Source organism: Rissa tridactyla, chromosome 4 (genome assembly GCF_028500815.1).
Source record: "Rissa tridactyla isolate bRisTri1 chromosome 4, bRisTri1.patW.cur.20221130, whole genome shotgun sequence".
Classification (NCBI taxonomy): Eukaryota; Metazoa; Chordata; class Aves; order Charadriiformes; family Laridae; genus Rissa; species Rissa tridactyla.
Window position 1 is genome coordinate 6,682,492 of NC_071469.1, and position 22,273 is coordinate 6,704,764.

The 22,273-nt window shown below is 38.5% G+C and overlaps 1 protein-coding gene across 1 annotated transcript in view; it reads left to right on the forward strand.

Moving 5' to 3' along the window:
• The window catches only part of LUZP2 (leucine zipper protein 2), a 211,625-nt gene that overhangs the window by 180,681 nt on the left and 8,671 nt on the right, over window positions 1-22,273 (forward strand). The window contains exon 10 of the mRNA XM_054201466.1: window positions 16,163-16,249. Within this exon, the coding sequence (XP_054057441.1) occupies window positions 16,163-16,249 (87 nt within the window). The remainder of the gene's footprint in view (window positions 1-16,162; window positions 16,250-22,273) is intronic.

Genomic DNA, 22,273 nt, shown 5'->3' on the forward strand with positions numbered 1-22,273 from the left:
GATGCATGGATCGTATTTCATCTGACTCATCTCCAAATCTAAACTTTGCCTTAATCTTGGTTTACTGTGAAAAGCCTTTGCTGAATGATGAAGGGATGAGTGGTTCAGGGAATTAAAGAAAAAAAAATTAAAAAAAATGCTCATGTATAAATGTGGAAAGAAGTAACATAATCTTGATAATTTAACACAGGGAGAAGAAGTCTTTCAGCTTTAAGGTTTCCTTTGAATTCAGATGGCTAAGAGTTGTACATAATTCAGAAGAAAGCCGATATAAAAGCTTGGGTTTATTATTTGTAAACTATTTTGCGTATGAAAGGATCGATGTGGGGCTATGGAAGACCTCATCGCTGAAGAAATGTGAATAGGATAAGAAGAAAATCCTTCGTGACTGTAAGACAGCACGCTTGTACTTGCTGACGACTTGGCCTAAATTGTCACTGATCCAGCGTGGGTGTATTATCTGCAGGGAGAAAAGAGCTGTTCTCTCGTGCTTTGTGCTGAGATTTGTGTCCTTGCTCCTGCCATTCAGCCCTTCTAAGGGAGGGCAAATAACCACAGTAACGGGCGTAGGAAAATAAAAATTGAGGGTAGTCCTTTTGTTACGTTTAGCAGTTTTATGCTGTCAAATATTGACAGACTATTCATGGAGAAGCACTGAAGTAGACACATGTGTATTGCATGCATTTTCAAGACTTTTTCCTTTAAAGAACCATAGAATCGCCCAGGTTGGAAGGGACCTTTCAGATCATCGAGTCCAACCATTAGCATAACTCTGACAAAACCCATCACTAAACCAAATCTCTAAGCACTGTGTCTGCCCGTCTTTGAAATACCTCCAGGGATGGTGCCTCAACCGCTTCCCTGGGCAGCCTGTTCCAATGCTTGATAACCCTTTCAGTGTAAAAATTTTTCCTAATATCCAGCCTAAACCTCCCCTGGCACAACTTGAGGCCGTTTCCTCTTGTCCTATCGCCTGTTACTTGGGAGAAGAGACCGACCCCCACCTCGCTACACCCTCCCTTCCCCAGTGCCCCTCTGTACTTTGTGCCTTAGGGTGTATGGCACCAGTACGAAGAGCTAAGGAAACCTTTTGGATTAAATCTAGTTTCACAACACAGGATTCTAATGTTTTGCGCCACGTCCATATACATCTGTAAATGCTCTCCCTGCTAAAAGAAGTGTAACCAAAATCTGCCATGCCTATTCTTAAACTTTGGGAACGCTTCACTCGCGAGTTTTCCCACGGAGGAACAGTATATATGACTATTATATGGATTTAGAAGTCCAAGTTTTGACCTTCTCCTCATTATTTGCCTAGCAAACCTGTTAAAAATTGATTACAGCCCTTAAGGGGTTTTGTTTTTTTCCTGTTGAGAACACAATTTGCAATGTTCCTTTTCCGTGTACTCCACGGCCCTTTGAACATAAGGGATGCCTCAAATGACTTATACTACAAACAGAAGCAGTCTCACAGCATTTAGAAGAATCTTATACACAATCAAAACTACAGGTGTGTTTTATGCACATAGAAGTTTTACCTTTCTAACTTTTTTTTTCCTTCATTTTAAAAATTCAGCAAGGTTTCCAGTTGGTTTAGAATAGCGACAACGGACTGGGTCTTACATTGAGTTTTTAAATAATTTTCTGATTTTAGCCTTATTCTGAACATGCGTGGGAACTTGAATGTAGTCCTGTCTTCGTAGCGCATCTTCCAGAAACACAGTCCGGCTTCTCTGCTGATTTCTATAAAATCTATGCTGATTCGTATCAATATTCCTCTGTTAAGGTGACTGGTTATTTCTTCATTAATATTAAGGATCCAAGTCAGAATAACACGTGATGCTTTCAACTTTCAAGTGATTGTGCAGGTTCAGGTCTCACTGGGAACAGAGGGGAAAAACTTTTACAATTCTGACACTGATCTGCTGAAAGTGTGGGTACAGAAGAAGCAACTTTTGATTTGTCTGTACTTAAGATGACTTTATAGCTGCTGTTGTTTGCCTTTGAAGGTTTGAAAGGAGATATGTGGTATCTTCAGTACGTCACACTCATCAGTTTTTGCAGAATTTGGTCAATTGTTTTCTATTTTTTATTCATTTAAAATTTCTATACCATTGAGTGAATACCAAAGGTAGGCAGGGTGATACAGTGACTTTAGAGTACCATACAAATTAATTATTTACATGTGGGCATCCTCTGCTATCCAGTAAATTACAGATGCCAGAGTACTTCCAGAACTTGGGCTAGAACTTGAGCTCAGTCGTGCAAATGTTAACCGTGAGGCAACCAGCTGCCTTCCTCTCCATTTCCAGTTGCGAATGTAATATCATAGTTTGGACCATTGTGAAGTTGAGCACAGCCGTAGTTCCAAATTAGGAGCCATTTGAAAAAAAAAAAATATATATATGATTTGGTGATTCCATGGTTCATCTTGCTTCATGTTTCTGTCACAGTGTGACAGAGCACTGTCCTAGAGACCTGTGAAGACAGAAAAGTCTAATGTCTAACTCCCACTGCAAATCGAGTGGGAGAAAAATGTGAAAATACAACATACGCTGAGGCTAACCTCAGTGGAGTTGCATGGAATTGTTTCGATATGAACTTATAGCCAAAAATAGCAGAAGCACATCAGCTAGCTTTTCTTTGAAGTAATCTACAAAATAAAGTAATCTACAAAATAAAGTTACTGACTTGCACAGAAATTCTGTTGAAAGGCAGTAAAAGGGTTATTTAAGTGCTAAAAGCAATTAAACTTGGTCAAGGTGACCCTCCATCATCAAACAATAACTTTGTGCATAGATATTTCCAGTATATTCAGTGTACTACATCACACGTGCTGACCTGAGCTCTCCAATCCCAGCAAGCGCGCCTAAATCTCTGTTAGGAAGACTGAAAAAACCAACAGCCCGTCTCCAGATACATCATTTAGAGATTAAAATGTAGGTATTGTTTATTGAAGAAGTTCCGATTGTTTGGGTTTTGTTCTTTTTTGCTTCTCAAAGTGCACAGTAATGGATCCCTAGGCGCTCTAGAGAAATGTGGAGTACCGACGTGGTAGGTATCTTAGCACAGGATACAAACGAAAGCCCAGAGCCACCCTGCCAGGCGGCACAGCACTTGTACAACCTGTCCTCTGCAGCTGGATATTTTTAATTTTTTAACTTTTTAACATAGCATCTTTCTAAAGCTTTGGTATTCCTACGCAGAATGTAAACGGCGGTTTACTTGACGCCCTGATTTATATCTGTTTTCAGCTTTATATTTCAAATGCACGGGCAGTCTCAAGAAGTCTCAAATGTATTCACTCGCTTCACATGCTTAGGGCCTAAAAGAATATTTGCCTTTGTTTGGAGATGGAATTATTTCTGTATTTTACCACAATGTTCTTAAATTTAATTGACTGTTGTTTCACTTATTGTCCCTGTGTGGGGTGAGCCATGTAAAATGGAGCATGGCCAACTGGATGAAAAGAAGTTCTGTTCCTATTATTTCCACTAATTAAGTGATCCTGCAGTTTACCGGGCTGTACTTCTGTTTTCTCATCTATGAAATAAGGGGCACCGCCTACTGAAAAACATGGTAGGAGAGCTATTTTGAGCATGCTGCTTGTTACCAGGTCCATGCTTTTTCATTGTTCCAAATAAATTTCGATTTCTGACGTGACAAGCAAGAATTAAAAATAGAGGGATGAGATGGAGACAACCTTGCATGAATAACCCTCTCTGCTGTAGTTAGTGGCAGGCAGACACGTTATAAAATTGTACTGTATTTGTTCTTTTTTACTTATTTATCTCTAATGCTTCTGTCTTTTTTTTTTATATCACACTGGTTGCTTTTTCCCTTACATGCTTTCTGATACCTTGTCCTTAATTTCTGTGTTTAAGGAGGGTGGTTTGGGTTTTGGGGGTGGTTTTTGGTTGGGTTGTTTTGTTTTTTTTTTTTTAAAATGAGCAGCCCTATCTAGGTGATGAATTTTCAGCTACCCTGAGGCTCCGATTTGCATAGGGCAGTCAGATAGTGCTCTGTATCTCTCTGTCTTTGTCTTCAGCTACTCCGACTGCTAAATTGCTTACGAATCTGGGCTGGTCTCTGCAGGTGAGAGCAGAAGTAGGTAGAAAGTATAATACCCAGAAAGAGAGGGAGCACTGTGACGGTGCTGAGTGGAGCTGTCGGGGATTCTGCAGTCTCAATTCATATACTCGGGACTGTCCTCTTCTAGCTGCTCTGGGGAAAGTGATTTTAAAATCTGTTGTTTGTACTTAGACAGATCTCCTGGAAATGATGTTCTTGTACTACGTTGCCAGAGAGTCATAGTAGACCCTGAAAGTCCTACTGAAGATTAGTTTCTCTTTCTTGGATTTCAAAATCGTGCTCAGAAATAAGATTTGAAGGACACTTTTGTTAGTGTAAGGCAGGAAAACATAGTAGAGCTAATCCTGCCTTTTAAAAAATTATTAGAAAAATATTGATATCTAAGTGCTTTATATCAGGTCTGTAGCATAGATATTCCACAGAACGGATCCTGTGAACAATTATGGGATATGAAAAGTAGGTACAGCTTTTACTATGTACAAACCCAGTAATTTCTCAAGTCAGCCCCAATTCTTTTCTTTGACTTATAGAAACAACAGATTAAAACTTTATAATTGAAATACAAATGATTAGTGATACGGATGGCAGAAGTCTATTACTAAGTCCTTTAACAGGATGATAATTCAAGAAATTCTTGATACGTTACGTGGCAAATCCAATCATATTTCTAGGCCAACTCCATAGAGCCTTCAGTAACAAATGTAATTCTTTCCTTGGCCATTTTAGAGGTTATTCTACTTTTCCTTTTATCTGGGTAATATTGGTTTAGGTGTATTGGGTGCAATAAAGTGCCTTGAAAGCAGTTTAGCAATGATATTTTTATGCTCTTAAATACATTCAATGACATATACATGCCTATGTGATATAAATAAAGGGTTTAGGATCCATATTTATGCAAAGGCTGTCTGTGGACCTTGACAACACGCTATCAGATGAATTATGAACCTGTCTGCAGCATAACCCAGCGAGCTAACTCGAGTGCCATGAGATCTGAACTCGGGGCTGAAATCCTGTAGTACCACACAAACGTTCTCTTTAAAATGTGTGACAGAATAGGAAATTAATTTGAGGGAAATCTCAGACCAGAAAGGTCATAGGAAAAGGCTGCCTTTGGGGATTAAAAAAAAAAAAAAAAGAGAGGCAAGGGATGTCTTATAGGAATTCCACCCTTTTTGGAAAGGCACTGAGCCTGCTCAGCTTCCACCGAAATTGTTGTGGTGGTGCCGGCGAGTTTGCAGGACCAAACCCCTGATGTCTTAGGCTTTCCCACAGCAGTCAGCTGTCCTCAAAACACCTCATATGTATGCAGCGCACACCTCGCCGCATCATTAGAGGCAGCACCTGTCTTCAGAAAATGTTTGTATCATTAGCCGGGTTGACTTCAAAGCAAGCAAATTGTCTAGCAATAGAGCATTTCTCTCACCTATAAAAGCCAGGATTAACAAAAGCTACGCCTGCCGATGGGGTAGAAGAGATCTAATAGGACTTGTTAAATTTCCTAACTGGATTATATGAATCTAATTTAGTTTTTGTGCTTTAAGACACAGACTTTGAACTATTGGTATACACTCATAAAATAGGAGATGTTTTTCAAAAGATACTTTTCTCCCCTTTACGTGCCAGCCAAACGATTAAAGTGAGACAGAAGCTGTAGACAGCTGTGGGAACACCTACCCGGTTACAGACAAAATCCCAACAGATAATCCTACAAAGCAAATATTTTACCATTTCCACCGGTTTCTGTTGTGGAATCAGTGTCACTCACTGATGATAATGCTGAAATCTTGCATTGCTTTATACTGACAGGATGTAATTTTCCTTTCCGTGGGCTCATTTTAGAGGTTCTTACATATATACAAATTTTAGCGTGATATTTATGTTAGCACACTTTGTTTATGTTTACTATGTGAATAACAAGTTTGGATATTTTTAGCGAAGATCGACCTGTTTGCTTTTGGCCAAATGTAAGCCAGTTGTCCTTTAAATTCACTTTGCAATTATGTCCTCGATTAAAATAGAGTGGGTAAACAATAGGCTAACTTACCAGAGGTAATAAATGAGAAATTATGAAGACTCACGATGCTAAATGTGTTGCATTTTTCATTGAATTAGGATAAAATTACTGGGCACAGGTGCTTTTGTAATTGGGACTCATTTGGAAAATGTTCCTGTTCAGTGACCCTCCAAGTTGAATAGCTGGGGTTTGTGGCGTTGTTATGATGCAGTGCCATTTCGAGTACTGTCGGAATGCCATCTGTCCTCACATTTCAGTAGTTTTTTCTTACGTTACAGAAGATTTCCTGATGCATTTAGCTGCAGTTCTCAGTTCTGTTATCTGCTGAAAATTACAGATGTCTATTTTGCGAAGAATCTGCACAAGTTCGCATCACCCAAAAGCGCATGGTAGTAGTAGAATGGCCCTGTACGCAGAACATGCTTGAATATCTTCCATAGTCAACTCTTAATAAATTTCAGACTTATCCGGGTTAGCTCTGTTGTCACTGGAATCAAGCTGCACTTTAAATGATTTTTCTTTGTCTAGTTTAGTTTTAATTCTGCAAGAGGCACAGTGCAAAAAGGTGCGTGCTAGAAAAATCTAGCTTGATCTTATAGAGCAAATTTAGCTTGTCAGAATGTACCCAAAGTGAGATTTTGCTGGGTTATTATCAGGTCTTATATAGATCTAATGGGAGTGATTAAAGATTTCCCTGGCTGTACGAGCCTTAAGGAATTGCTGTCTGATTAGCTCTAGGCTTCAGGCTCTTCTTTGGCCAGTTGTGATTTTCTCCGCCCTATTAATGTGAAAGAGAAGGAAATAAGCTGTTTAGGACCAGCAATGTTTTGAGGGGAGGTGGTATATGGAGGTATTCACAGCTTTAGAGAGAGTTACAGATGTAAACTGCAAGACACCATTTTATTGAAGGTTAAAATACTTTTATTGTATTAACTTTCTTTCTTTTTTTTTTTCCATACAAAAGATTCTAATAATAGAAGATTGAAGCATAAAACAAGAGAACATAGAATGGCTACAGGGAATGAGTAGCGACCAAAGAAGTTGTGGGTAATCAAATAGCTATTAATGCTCCGCGCTCAGATTATTTCACATTTATACGCATTCAGAAAGTATCGGTGTCAATCCTATTGTTCCACCCTTCGCAAAGAGGGGAGCAGAATTGTCATTCTTTTCTCTGCTTTATTTCTACTTAGCGCACTTGATAGCCTGAGCATTATAAACATTTACTTTGGAAAATACTGCATAGGCTATCCAAGACACGTACAACTTTAGAATGGAACAAGTGCTTCACAGTGAATAGTTTATTTGATTAATTTTTCTGTTTTGTTTTTTTTTTTTCCTGTAAGCCATCATGAACCATCTGCAAGTAGTTTTTTCTTGCTGCTATTCATTAGGAAATATTCTAATGCATAAGGGCCATTCAACTCCTGTTAAAAATAAAATAAAAAAGCAGGAGATTGCTTCCTCAGTGTCCTTTCTGTAAGTGAATGGGGACTCTGATAAACAGAGTATTTGAAAATATATAAACGGGTACTGTCAAAAAACCCTCCACATGCACCCCCCACCCCAAAAGAACAACGCATGCTCTTGCGAACTTGCAGTGACCTTCAAATCGAAACATATCGGCAAATGTAATAACAGTTTGTTCAACATTAACCGTCTTCTGGAAGAAAATGTAGAAAAACACATACCAAAAATGACAAACCTGTCACTTCCTCCGACTCTCATGAAGTTGTCGCTTTATGGGACTTAGGAAATGGTCAGATTGTTTTTTCTTAAATCTTGGAAGCATACCTTTTAATATCGTAGTTTATTGAATTTTCTTTTTATCTTGTCGGTTAGGAAGAATAAGAAGCTGGACATTAGAATGACCTGATTAAAAAAATGAATTTTGTAGAGACTGGTGATATTTAATCTGAATCTTGTGCTGTCTCTGTCTTCTCTCACACTTGTGCACAGACATACACACGTGTGAAATTATATCTAAATTAACGTATTATTTATCTTGAGATTATATATCATGCTATATACTAGGTATTATAAATTATGCGTAATTATATGTGCACTCATGTCGGGTATGGGTGCACTAGGCGCTACTTAGAACTACTTAGATTCTTTCATGGGGGTCATTATTGATTAAAATATAATTTGGACTGTAAATGTTTAACGTCACTAGGCTCCAAAATTGTGTGATATATGGAGTTCTCTTTAGTGTTTAATTTTCCTGAACAGCCTACCTAACAGCTGACCCCAATAATTCCAGTTTTTCATTGTCTCATATGTTTCATACAAGCATATGTGCGTCTGCTATGTGACAAGACGACGGTGATGTTTTGTCCTCATCTTAATGTAGATTATTATTTTGGGGTTTCACAAGGTCGGTACAGGGAAAAGTATTTCTAAGTTTTGTTTTCAGTTAATTTAGGTAATTTTATCTCTCTCTTTCTTCTTACCAGAATTCTGGTTTGTTTACTTTTGCTTAATCTTCTCAAAGTCTGTGACTTAGATATCCTCTGTCTCGTTTGCAGTTAAATGTAAGTAAACGCATCATTTTGTCTCTGTTGAAAACTGAGGTACAGTGACTCATCATAGAGCTCCTCTTACCAATCCTGGGAAACCTGATTGCATACATTTTCATGAGGCTTTCCCCCCCCCTCAGCTGCCTGGAAATATAAATAAGAAATTGCAGCAGTTAAAAGGAGGGGTGGCAACTGGAAATGTTGGTTTAAGGTTCTACTAGAAAACATGTATTTAAATTATCTGAAATACGTAACGCTTTCAAAATAAGCAGTATTAGGGAAAAAAAAAAAGCAGAATTCAGAGCACAGTGATGAACAGATGTGGCTTCTTTTTTTTGTGTGCATAGCTAGGTATTTTGGGAATTGCTTTAAATTGGCATCCACTGCCTATTTAGGTGCCCTAGAATAGTTCTCCAGCTGTTTCTGTAGAAGGGCACTGCTCTCCCACAAGTCCTGTCTCCTTTAGCAGCCCTTTGCAGCTGTCTTGGAGGCGTTTGGGCAACAACGTAAACTCTAAGTCACAGAGTCGTAGAATTGTCTAGAAGCCTGAGCGTAGTTAATGGGGTTCCACTCCATACTGTAAATGCAAATACATTTTGTATATTACCAGAGGAAGGTGACCTATTTTTTATTTTCATTGTCTGTTTCTGCGCTTCTTTCTTATCTCTAAGCACATTTGTGAGTTTGCTACACATTGTGGTGGACTCCCCTGCAGAGGGTGCTTCGTTCGGGTCGCTGACAGTAGACTGTCATCCTCCAGCTCTCTGGAGCTCAGGCAGCACCGCACTGGCTCTCACGTAGAAAGGATATTCAATTAGAGATGAGCTCCACTGGTTTGAGGTGGTTAGTAACCAGTTTTTTCCCCAAGGAAATTGACTTTAACTGCAAGAATTATGTAGTAGGAAATACTACAAACAATGCTTGAAAACTTCAAGATAACTCCCCTAACTCTTGACAAATGAGACTTTTTGAATTCTTCTTTTTTTTTTTTTTTCTTCTCTTTTAGAGTAGTTTTTCCAAGAGCGGAAGGACCCCAGAAAACAGCAAAGAAAAATTTTAAAACAATAATGTACATATCATGTCCAGCATAATACACTGCTGGGAGGCAGCTGCATGTGAGAGGGAAAATTCTGTGCTCATAGTAATGTTATGAAAAGGATGATTCAGGAAATTAACATCTAAATGTGTCATCTATCATCCCAAATGATCTGTTTGAAAGAATAAGTCCTTTCCCTCTGATGGATGTTCAGCCATTTGGGGTTATTGTGAATGCTCATCTCGGAGAAATTCCATTGCAACCAACACAAATGCAGGGGAAACGTGAAGAAAAGACAACGTGGTCTTTCGGTGTCTGTGTTAAAGATGTCCTAACAATTTTCACTTTTAATGAGAGTGAGGTTGTCCTGGATTACTTGCAGAACTTCAGATTTTTGCGCTCAATGCTCAGTGTTGGCATGATGTATGCCGGTAAGCAGATATTTTCCAGCTTAAAGCTCTTTGAATATAGGGGAAATAATAATAATTTAAAAAAAAAATCAAAGGAAATTGTATTTACTTAAGAAGCAGTATATAGAAGTTTAAAGATTTGGTACACTGTAGGATTGGTGGTCTTTTGAGAAGGATTGCTCCATATGAATGTAACTCTGTAGGTGTGAATTGAATAGAAATAAAAAATGTGCTATGTCTCTCCCACTCATTGTTGAATAATATTGACTCTGCAATAGAGAAAAACTAGTTACCTCTGCTGTAGGCACAGACAAATGTATATACATATACGATGGCCCTCACTGTCACAGAAATATATAGGATGATTACTGTTACTAGAATTGGACTTCTCATGTGTTTCTGCATGTGAGTTAAACTGTGGAAGATACTAAAGTCAGGATATAAAGAAATGTGATACAGTTATTTCCTTTATACTATACGTAGATATTAATACCTATCTACCTGTGATTTTTGTTGTGGAAAGTTATAATAGATAGTCAATTACTTTATAATGTCTGAAGTATGTAGGGCTGTGAGAGCGAGTCAAAAGTCTATCACACAATCTGCTGTGAACTTCTGTAACTGCAAACGGTGCTACCCAAAAAAGAGGGGGGAAGGAAAAGGTGGTAAGTTTTACTCCTTTTTCTTGACCAAAATAAATACATGAGGCATTACATGGCAGTTGGCCTGTGTGCGCATGTGATACAGAGACAAAGTCCCTGGTTTTCAGGAGCAGTCAGACAGAACTGACTTTGGAAAGGAGATATTTCTGGCTCTTGCACTATGCACCTTGCCCAGAAAAGCTCTGACAACTTCATCCACCAGCTACCGATAAAACTGCTCTAGTTTTTCACAGTAAGCGCTACAAATCCTTGAGCAATTTTGGATTTCCTAGACATGACAATAAGCCGTTTCCATCCCAAAGGAACAAGACGTCTCCCAAAAGAACACAAACTATTTGAGTGCGCTGAGAAGCGGGGATGACTCAGGCCTCGGTTGCTTCCTATTTGTAGCCCCTTTGCAGACCATCTGCCTCGTAACCCCAGTGGACATGGGGGAACAGGAGCAACCCCGGGCCTGGGGGGGGTCTCTGAGGTTGGCCTCACTCAGCGTGCCAGACGGACGTCACGAAGTGCAGCCAGGCACAGCAGGCACGCCGAAGACAGGCTAGCAAGTCTTTGCTGTAGGTAGTCTTTGAATGTTTGCTGATTGGGCCAGTGAAACCTTCAGTGGCAAAAAATGTGTTTCTGGGCAAAATCCAATGATCTCTGCATTTAAAGTTTATCAAAACAGGCTATGAATATGCATATCAGGACATTGACCATCATTAGAGAAAAATCATCATGGCTCTCACAGAAATGCTTTGGGTTTTTTGGTCCTTGTGTGTCATGGACTTGCATTCCGCCAGAAATCGCTTAGTTTGTTTGCTTGCATTCAAAATGCCCTGCAATCTTCTCGTTAGATCTGTACGAGTACCCTTAAAGGTATTTTTTTTTTAACATGGAAATTTCATATCACTGGAAACCCTTACTGTAGAAAAGAATAATCTTGTGAGAGTCTAAGTAATGGGAAGTGAATGTGTGGATGGAACCCGTATTTGTGTTGGCAGGTCATCTGGCAACAGTCCTGTCAATAGCACTCTGGCATCTCACACGAGCAAACACTGACTAGAGAGAGTTGTGCAGTCATGCCAGAAAGCCATGTGGGAAGAAGAAAGATCTGATAAGACTAGTTCTAATATAGGAAAGAATTGAACTACGTACCAAAGCCAGAAGATGTTATGAAAGATGGAATTCAGCTGACCTAGCTTTGCAGTTTTATTTAGCAGTTAAGATGAGGATATTATAATAACAATGCGTGCTTTGGGTAGAAAATCTGTATGATGTTAGAAATTAAAAATATATAAAGCATAACTGAAGGAAATTTCAAAGGCATGAAGCAGAATTGGGCTCTTGTCCTTTATTCCCGTGCAGACTTTGGAGAAGAACTCAAAGAAATAATGAGTTTGGCTTGCTTCTCTCTCTTAAGTATGATGGAAGTTTTGCTGCAAGCAAAGCACACACCAGCGGAGTCTAGTTTCATCTTCAAGCATATACATTAAATGCATCGTACACAATTTTGCTTATTTCAAATGTCTGAAATGGACGACTTGGGTTTTAGTCAAGCTTGTAAGGTCTCACCAGGAAGATGCTGTAATTTCTAAATTATTTCAAAGAAAAAAAGACAGAAGGGTTGATGATCCTTGAAAAAATCTTTGCATGGGAAATCCTGCATTGAAAAGCTTTGAGAAGGGTTCAGAAGGCTTTAAGCAAAGTGGGAAGGAGTTCAGAAACTGTTTCCAAACCATTTCACTCTGGAATACTTAATGGCATTTTTATTAGGTAAGCTGTCAGTCTAGTAAATAGGCTTCATTCAGACAAATAATAGCATATTAATTTTTTATTAGGAGAGATTATTTTTAATAACAAAGGATCTTATTTACAAAGTCTACCTCAAAGACTCCCATATCATCAGCAAACGGATAAGCCTTCAAAAATATTTATTTTTAATTTAGACTCAAAATGTTACAGATTAAAAGTACCTACATAAGATGCAAGAAAGCCTTGTGGCATTCTAGGCCCCCAGGCCCCGTGGTCCCGAGGATAGGGAGGCTCTACAGAGAGACTTGGATAGATTGGACCGATGGGCCAATGCTAATGGAATGAGCTTCAACAAGGCCAAGTGCCAGGGTCTGCACTTGGGCCACAACAACCCCATGCATCGCTACAGGCTTGGGGCAGTGTGGCTGGAGAGCTGCCTGGCAGAAAAGGACCTGGGGGTTCTAATTGACAAGCGGCTGAACATGAGACAGCAGCGTGCCCAGGTGGCCAAGAGGGCCAGTGCCATCCTGGCTTGTATTAGAAATAGTGTGACCAGCAGAAGGAGGGAGGTGATTGTCCCCCTGTACTCAGCACTGGTGAGGCCACACCTTGAGTATTGTGTCCACTTCTGGCCACCTCAATACGAGAGAGATATCGAGGTGCTGGAGAGAGCGCAGAGGAGGGCAACGAAGCTGGTGACGGGCCTGGAGAATAAATCTTATGAGGAGTGATTGAAGGAGCTGGGGCTGTTTAGTTTGAGGAAGAGGAGGCTGAGGGGAGACCTCATCACTCTCTAGAACTACTTGAAAGGACATTGTGGAGAGGTTGGTGCTGGTCTCTTCTCACAGGTAATTAGTGATAGAATAAGAGGGAATGGCTTCAAGCTGCAACAGGGTAGGTTTAGACTGGATGTTAGGAAAAAATTCTTCACAGGAAGAGTGGTCAGACACTGGAATAGGCTGCCCAGGGAGGTGGTGGAGTCACCATCCCTGAATGTGTTTAAGAGTCATTGAGATGTGGTGTTGGGGGATATGGTGTAAGGGAGAACTTTGTAGAGTGGAGTTGATGGTTGGACTCGATGATCCCAAGGGTCTTTTCCAACCTGAATGATTCTATGATTCTGGCCAGAAGAACAGAATTCAAATCTACAGGACCCAGCCATGGCCTGGCAGGACACCTTCTTGCCCTCTGTTCTCCTGTCTTCCATGGGCTGCTGTGAGAAGTGTGGTGCGGTTTTTAAACTAGAATTCAAGGTGTGTGCAGATCAATGTCAGCTTAAGGTAACAATATGAAAGATAATTGGAGATGATGGTTGTGCAATTGCTGAAGGGATATGATGTTTATCAATTAGCAACCAGACAGAGAACGAAGCAGACCCATCACTGCTCCCTTGGCCAGCGTCTGAGCAGTGCAGCTGCGGCAAGTGGTTTTTAAAGGCTGTTACAGAATCTGGTCGTGCTGGTTAAGACAATCATATGAAATATGAAAACTGAAACACATGGAAAAATGTTATCTTTTGTTTTGGGAGAGAAAAAAGGGCAAGACTTGAATATTTTGAATTTTAAAGAGGATGATAATTTGGAAATTTTCCTACCTAGAGGTAGGAAACACTGTAAGCATTTGAGAATGTGTCACTGGGAAAGGGTTATCATGATGGCAGCCTCACCTAAATATCCCAAACTTCCCCTTTTTCTGTAGAAATGAGTACACCATGCTGAGAAATTGCATATATATGCTGCGTGTATGTCGTGGTTTTGGCTAAGGTACAATCTTGAGCAGGAATCAAATTCTGAAATGAGAGGCACTGTGCACAGGCATTTGTTCTCCTGAGTTAATAAGGCTTCAAGCTGACTGGTTTGCCTGGCATCTCATGTGGATTTACTGGTTCAGGTAGTCAAGAAATCAGGTGAATGTGTGTCCCGTCGTTCACTGTACGTGTGTCTCTCTTATTCAATGGGAAGAAATTTAAGTTTGCAGAACTGTAGTAATTCTTTCAGTCCAAACAGGTAAATCACTCAATACAGGTACGAAATGACATTCATTATTTAACAAAACAGTTATTTATATTGGTCTTTTTAATCTGTTCACCTCATTGCTTTTTCTAGTAGTCATTTTCTCTATAAGTAACAATTCCTTACTGAAGAGCTGTTAAAGAGAGACTATATTGCAAACAGTAACCAGCCAGGTTTGGTTTCTCCTTTTCTCCATCATTTTTGGAAACTTTGTATTTGTTAGTAATTCCACACAGTATAAGTGACATGAGGAAAGGATAGTTCTGATGTCAAAGGATAACTTTGCAGAGAAATTAGTTTGATTTTTCCCTCTCCCCTTTGCCCTGAAGAGTTTCAAGATGTCTTGCAGACAATTTGATGGAAGCCAAATTCCGAAGAGTAGTTTCAAATTCTTCATAATCTGAAACGTATAACAAAAAGAAGGGGTCATCAATGCTATTTTATAATTTGATTATTTTCTGGGTCTATATTGTATCAGAGCAAGAATAAGTCATTACGATTTTTATGTTTGGGTCGTTTTGTTTTGTTTCGTGGGTTTTTTTAGCAATGGTATGTTTTTGGAAACACTTAAATCTTACGTAATTTACATTCCTTCCATGAATTTCAGCGGACTTTGAATTAGAAACTGGAAGATGAATGCTTTACAAAGCAAATAATCCTGAAGAACTAAGAATAACAAGGTGGTCATAACGATCATCTCATGACTGTCAGCAATTGTTGTACATCCAACCATTTTAGTTACTTTATGTCTCAGCAGAGTGTGCAGTTGTCGTGTACAGGCAATGATACGTGTGTCAGGATATCCAGTTAATTTAGTAATACATTTTCCAGATTTTATGGCTCATTATTTTTGAAATTATTCCTTGTCATGTCACGCCATGGTCTAGTATTTAAGGCGGCAAAATTGTGAAGTTATCAAGCTAAATGAAACAATGCAGGGGTATAAATACAGTGCAAGCTCTCTATTGAGAAAGCAGTGCGTATTCATCCTGTTTGTGTCCCTTTGAATCTTAAAAGTTGCATGAAATATGGAAAAATGTGCCTAAACCGGCTGATATTTCAGTGGTAGGAAATTCACTGCTTATCTAAAGTGATAGCCTGGATTGTCGAGTAGCTGCCCTGTACAGCAGTCCATTCGGAGGGGCAGGAGGTAAGAAAGGCATGAAATGGAACACATTTTCCCAGCTCGCGATGATGGGACATCCCAGCAGGGAGAGGCTGCAGACAGCTGAAATAAGCTAAAGCGGTTCATAAACAGCTTCTTTCCCAGAATCCAGAAGAGTCAGAGGAATATGAGTTCTGAAAATGCTCTTTTTTTTCCTCCTTTAACCCTCCCATCCAAACGATAACGCAAAAGAAAATGTAATTTAACTTGTATTTCATTATACAATACAATATACCACCGGTCACTCTTGCCTGTTCAGTTTACAGGTAGAAAGTCTTGATTACTTATATGGAAGTAATCCTTTATGAGGCAGTGCTTCAATGAGAACAAATATTGAAACATTCCCTTTACAAAATTCGCTGAAAATGCAGTGTCTAAAGTAGTTAACAGTTTGCAGTATCTGACCTCTTGTTTTCTTGTTGTTATTCTGATTTTTCAAATGGGACTTTTCTGAGATTTTATCTGTATCAACTGTTTATTTTATTTAATTTTATTTTTTTATTTTCCATGGCCAGCGAAACGCCTCAGCGGAGAAAGAGAATCTTCACGTGCCCTCGAGAAAGGAAGAAAATCAGAGCATCCAGGAGTGCGATTCTCAACATGTAAGTTAGCTCACCTAGAAGTCAGGGTCTACTCTAGATTACGTGAAAACGTTATTGCCTTAGGCGATTATCCGCGTGACTGACTTTTCCTGGTGAAGCTGGTACGTATATTTTATAAGCCAGCTCTACGCTGCATTAAAGTGCTGAGGAGCAACTGCTCTTTGCTGTCAGTCTGTGCAGGTACACTCTCTGGGTTTCTTTTAAAGACTACTTAATAGAACTTGTAGGGCCGTTGTGGGAAGAAGAGCAGTGTGGGAAGAAGAATAGATGCGATGTGATGTTTAACCGTTTCCAGAATTGGCTCATTCCTCGTTGAAGCGCTGCTGCATTACAGCGAAATGCAGAACCTTGTTTACATATTGTTTCCGCTGATCGTCAGGCACAGCTGTCACAGTTGCTTCATTTGATAAAACAAAGCCTTCAGGGAGATGCAAGAGGTGTCGGCGTGACTGTTGAAAATGTGTGATCTCATCCACTGCCAGTCTAGGAATGCCACAAGCTGTGTTTTTCTTGTGACACGGCTGACAGAAAGCTAAATCTGCTGCTTTTACTGAGGCAAAACTCTCATTCAAACAGCACGGTGGGAGCTGTTAACAGAAATCCCAAATGCGTGTATTATGGCTGCAATTGTAACCATGCAAATTAAACAGGAAGAGACAGAAAGGAGGAGAGAGACAGAACTTGTTGAGAGAGCGTATTGTCTGCTCAATAGTCCAAAAAGTATAGTGCTACCTTGACTAATTTGCAGATGAAATACAGAAGGCAGCAGGAAAAGGACTGTCACGACGGCTCTCGGATGAGCTACGGAACATGTCACCTACCTCCAAATATAACAAACCCCTCTGGAGGTAACTGGGTAGCTTGCTGGTAGCGATCGTAGCAACGTGAAGAAAAGTTTGGAAAACAAATCATAGATAATTCAGTATCCAACAAATTGTAAAAAGATGTGTATATTATCCATTTGTTACACATATGTTACTAGTTTTATTAATTGCCGATTATAAGTAACTTCCCCTCTCCTGCATCTTCTAGAGAGGGACAGAGTCAAGGAGAAATGGTGTATCCAGGAGAAGAGTGCATAATTTGCTCTTGTACCTTTGTTAATGTCCAAAGATGAAGGAAACTTCATTTCTTATTAACAAAAATTGAAGAAGGAGGAAAAAGAACAAGATATAAAATTGTGAAGCCGGGGTGGACTCCATTTAGATTATGACTAGAGATCGGCTGTCACCTGGGAAAGCTGTAGGAAGTTTGATGGAATACAGGTTACTTTAGGTAAAGGCTGAATTTATTTAGACTGAATATATGTGGAAAGAGTTGTTCAAGCAACTCTTTTTTTTTTACAGAAGTAAATACATTAAAGCAGAGAGAAAAAAAAAAAAAACAAACAACAACCAAAGTTGTTAATGCATTTCACAAATCAAGAGAGTTTTTCATTTCCATATCAAGTAATGCAAAGCCAGACACCTAAAAGATGCGCTTCACCATACAATCAAGGATTTGGTTACTTTGATTAGGGGGTGGTGATGTCTTTTTTGTGTTTCTAGCAACTAGTATTTGTAGCCTTTTAGTCAGCCTGGTATGCTGCTCGGCGTGAAAAACGTGTCTGAGAAAGCAGAAGAGACTCTTAACTGGAGTTAGAACTCTTTAGGAGTTGAACTATTTTTCATTATTCTGGTTAAATTAAAATCTAACCCTGTTCCCTTCTTAGTAGCATTATAATTCAAAGAAAAAGAAATTAGGCTATATATCTAAATTTGGGTAATAAGATTAAGTTTTATATCATTTAATCTCTCAATTATCGAATTTTAAGACAAACTCTATATTCTGTGGGACTCACGTTTCCTTTAAATCTTAAATCTTTAAGGTTTGTTAAATCTGCATTTGTCAAAACCTTCTGTATGGAGAAAAAGAAGTAAAATTAGAGAAAGCATACCATAGGGATATTCAAATTCACTGTGCTTTGCTAGATAATATTCCTTATCGGAAAATTAAGCAGGCAATAGTTTTAGCAGTCTTATCAAGCTATAAATTTATTTTCCAGCTGAGAAATGTATATAATGTAATATACATAGCTACATTATCTTCACATTTTAAAAAATCCATCAAGAATTCACGCTACTGTACACAGATTTCACCGCTCTGTGCTTGCAGTGCCTGTTGAAGGAAAGCCTTTGAGAGCCGAGTTCCAAAAAAAGGTTTTAGGACAACCCCATCCCCAAGCAAGGAGGCCGTAACCAGTGTGGTATTCAGCCCAGTTAGAAACAGGATCTCCAGTCTAATTAAAAAAAATTACAGATACAGGAAAGCATGTTCTGTTTACGTTAAGTGGGACTTTTAAAAGTGTGGGTTTTTTTTTATTTATTTGCGTGTTCATTGGAAATAAAAATTCAGTTAGGGTTTTGGTTTGTTTTGTTTTTTTTTTTCCAAATAAAACCAATTGACTGGTAAGATTCAAAGAGAATTCCAGGCGCTGGTTCTTCGTGCAGATAGCAGCAAAGCCATACAGAGCCAGGAGCTATTTTGAAGTGCAGCAACCGGCATAGAGAAGCAAGAAACACTCCAACAGTCCTGTCCAAAAAGGGAAGGAGTAGATCTATGAATATAGCTCAGGTAATACACAATATGCATAATATTTTAGAGAAATACTTATTTTTGAATTGCAGCTGCACTCAAAGTACTGGATTTTCTTGCCGGAGGGGCATTAAATAATTCTTGGAGAATTGTCTCCATTTCTCTGCTACCATCCCCACCGACCTGTGAAGTTTTATGAGAAATCCGTCTGCACTGACAGGATTCCACGCTTGAATTTTTGAAAACTGCTCATTTGGAACCCGTCATGGGAAAATAAGACATCCCAGTTTGTCAGAATCCCCTGATTTCACTTTAACTACCGCGCAAACTCCAGTTGTGAAAATGGGAAAGTTTCTTGTAAACACAAGAATTGATTAAAGAAAGGCAGTAACATTTTCAAAGAGAACTAAAGCATTAAAACACATTTTTCACAACTGCTCTGACTATTTTACAAGTCTAAGGACCTACCGTGGCCACTTTTTGTCCCGTGGCTTGCTCACAGTGGTGAGTAAAGTAATTTTCCTGATTAAGTTGGAATTTTTTTCTTTCTCTTACACATTGAGCTAGCAACCTCTGCCCCCCTTCTGTTATTATTTTTTATATCTTTTGTTAACAGATACACACTTTTTTAGAGACAAGGAAGAATGCAAATTAATTAGTTTTGAGAAGTGGACTCAAACTGTCTCCATCCACAATTAACCCTCGTATGATGACTTTAGAGAGACCACCGTAAATCCCAAAAGAACTAGAAGCAATTTCTTTTCCTAAAGGTTCATATGACTTCAATAGTACAAAGCTGTGATTTGTACCTGTGAACGCTATCGCTTTGAGAAAATTCCAGACTTGGGAATACATTATTAGAGTTTTTCTCATAAGTTTATCATTATTTGGTTGTGTGTGTTTGTGTGCGCTTTTATCAGAAGTTTTTACGGATGCTAAACTCCTAGTAAAAGAATTATAGGCTGGATGGTTGAGAATGTATGACAGGTTCTCATGTGCCATTTTAAAAAGAAAAATAAATGAAGGTTTAGGCCAAAATAAAAGACCAGGACCTTGATGAATATGCTTAAAACTCTGTTGCTTAGAAACCTAATATTTCAGCAACGCTTTCTCATAACTTTGCAAAGATCCTCTGATGGTGTCTCTGATAAACAAAATGTGATTTATAATTTGGAAGAATTACTGAGTAAAGACTGACTAGAGAAGAATGTGCAATATTTCAATTGTTAAAGCAAAAAATAAAGGGAAATGGGTAGTTGCTGGTCTCAAACGGTATTTTTTAGTGTGTATAGCTAAGCATCTCTCTCTGTCTCAGATTTATAATCCAACTGCAATTTCTTCTTTATGGTTTTATTCATGTTCATAATAATTGATGTAGTTTACATTGGAATGAATGCAAATGAAGACTTGTTTACAAATGGGATAGGAGCAGGCCAAATTATATTAGCAAATTTTGAAATTAAATCTTGCTGATACCTTGGCTGTCATGAAATTTGACGTGAGACCTGTAGTAGCCAGAAGTAGGTAGGATATCCTGTAATGTAACATCTTCATTATTTGAAATCATCTGAAATTTGATGAAGACCAAAAAAATCTTAACTTCAGTTTTCTTTTTAAAGTTTCCATTATTTAGATCATTATTATTATTATTATTATTTTATTAGAGGAATCTTGTCAATACTATTTTTTCTTAGTCTTGTCCAGAGATGTTTTCCCTGTGACTGACTCATGAAAGTCTCTGTGCAGAACTGGAGTTCTGCAGAGCTCTTTTCCCTGTATCGTTTCCCTTTTCCCCCTTCTCAAAACCTTTTGGGAGCTTTTTTTGGCTTTTATACCAAAAAGTACTTTATCCTTTCTTCATATCAAATAATTCTTACGTGTATAACATGTTGTTTAAAACCACCTATTTGGTAGTGCTAAAACATCAAACAATTTATAAAGTGATTCTTTGCTCTCTGTTCTCATCTTAGGTTTCTTGCTCTTTGTCCTTGTAGAGTCTTCTCTGATAAATAAAAGCGATAGTGCTTTTATTTACTGCCTTAATTTCCTGCAGTAAACAAACACTGCATGTTCATTAATCATTCAGGGACAAAGGACACTGAGTATTGGAGCAAAACTTGTACATGTTTCTAAGCAACCGCATTATTTTGCTTCATTTTTCTCTATCAGTTTCAATTGCAGAGCTTTGATCACATTGCAGTCTCCCATCGCTTTCCCAAGGGAGTAATGAGAGAAAAAAGAAATCATCATTATAACAAAATTTCAACCTGATACAATTCTTAAAGTGAATTCAGTAATTCTGTTCCCTAAATGAGGACCATGAAGGTCATAAGAAGTTACATCAACTTCGTTTAACCATCCACTCAATAGGCTGCTCTAAAATAGGAGAGGGACGTGAAGAACTGCAGAGTTGTCTTATGAAGACATATATTGGCATTTCGCATACACCCTGCTCCATATCTTTCTTCTAAACAATGGGGGTCAAAGGAGATTGAAATACAGATCTCATAAATTCATGAGCAGCTCTGATAAAACATGTCCTTGAGGGAACTGCAGACCTAACTTGGCTAATGATGTTATTTCCCCTGCAGAATGGCATTTTAATAGAACATCATCTATTCTGCATGTATGTAAATGTAAAAATCAAATATTAAGGAAATGTTTCATGGAGAGATGGGAATTATTTTGACAGGAAAAAAAAAAAAGAGATTAAAACACCCAGGTATAACTGCACGCAGACTACTGATTGCATTGAAGCTCTTTGCTATACAGCAACACAAAATCGTCATTTCCAAAGTCTCAGTCTGGTAACAGGTCACCTCAGAAACTGGAAAAATTGTATTATTGAGGGGGGGAAGAAATGTTAAAAAAATCAAAATATCCGTTCAGCGTGGGGGAAAAAAAACGTGTCAGAGAAGTGCATACTTCATGTAGTAAAGAGCTAAAATCTCAGTATTCAAATAATTTCAGTAATTCTAAGGTACAAGTGGTAACAAGTTGTCATATGAACAAGTAGGACTTAGCCCTCTTAAAACATGAGCGGCATGCAGCTGGTATGGTAGACCAACAGGCGCACATGATTATGGAAGGGTTGTGTTTAGTAACAAGTCAAACATCAAATCCATAGCAAAGTTTTATAGAATTTGTAGGTTTTGTCTAATGAGGAAATAATAGCCTTTTCCTATTTTAAATACAAGTTCTTTCAATTAGCTTCATTTTGATAGTTTTAGCTAATTTTAACCAAGTTTGTCTATTAGTGGTTTCAGGTCATTTGAACAAATAATACAAAAAAATCAGAAAGATCTGGAAATGCAAATTTATCTGAATAGTTCCAAAGAGATATCTCATCCAAGCGCAGTCAAAATTCAACGGTGTTAAACCATTAATGGTATTAAACCATTAAACCATAAAGCTTCGTGAGTTACACTGGTTTAAGCTAATTATTGCCAC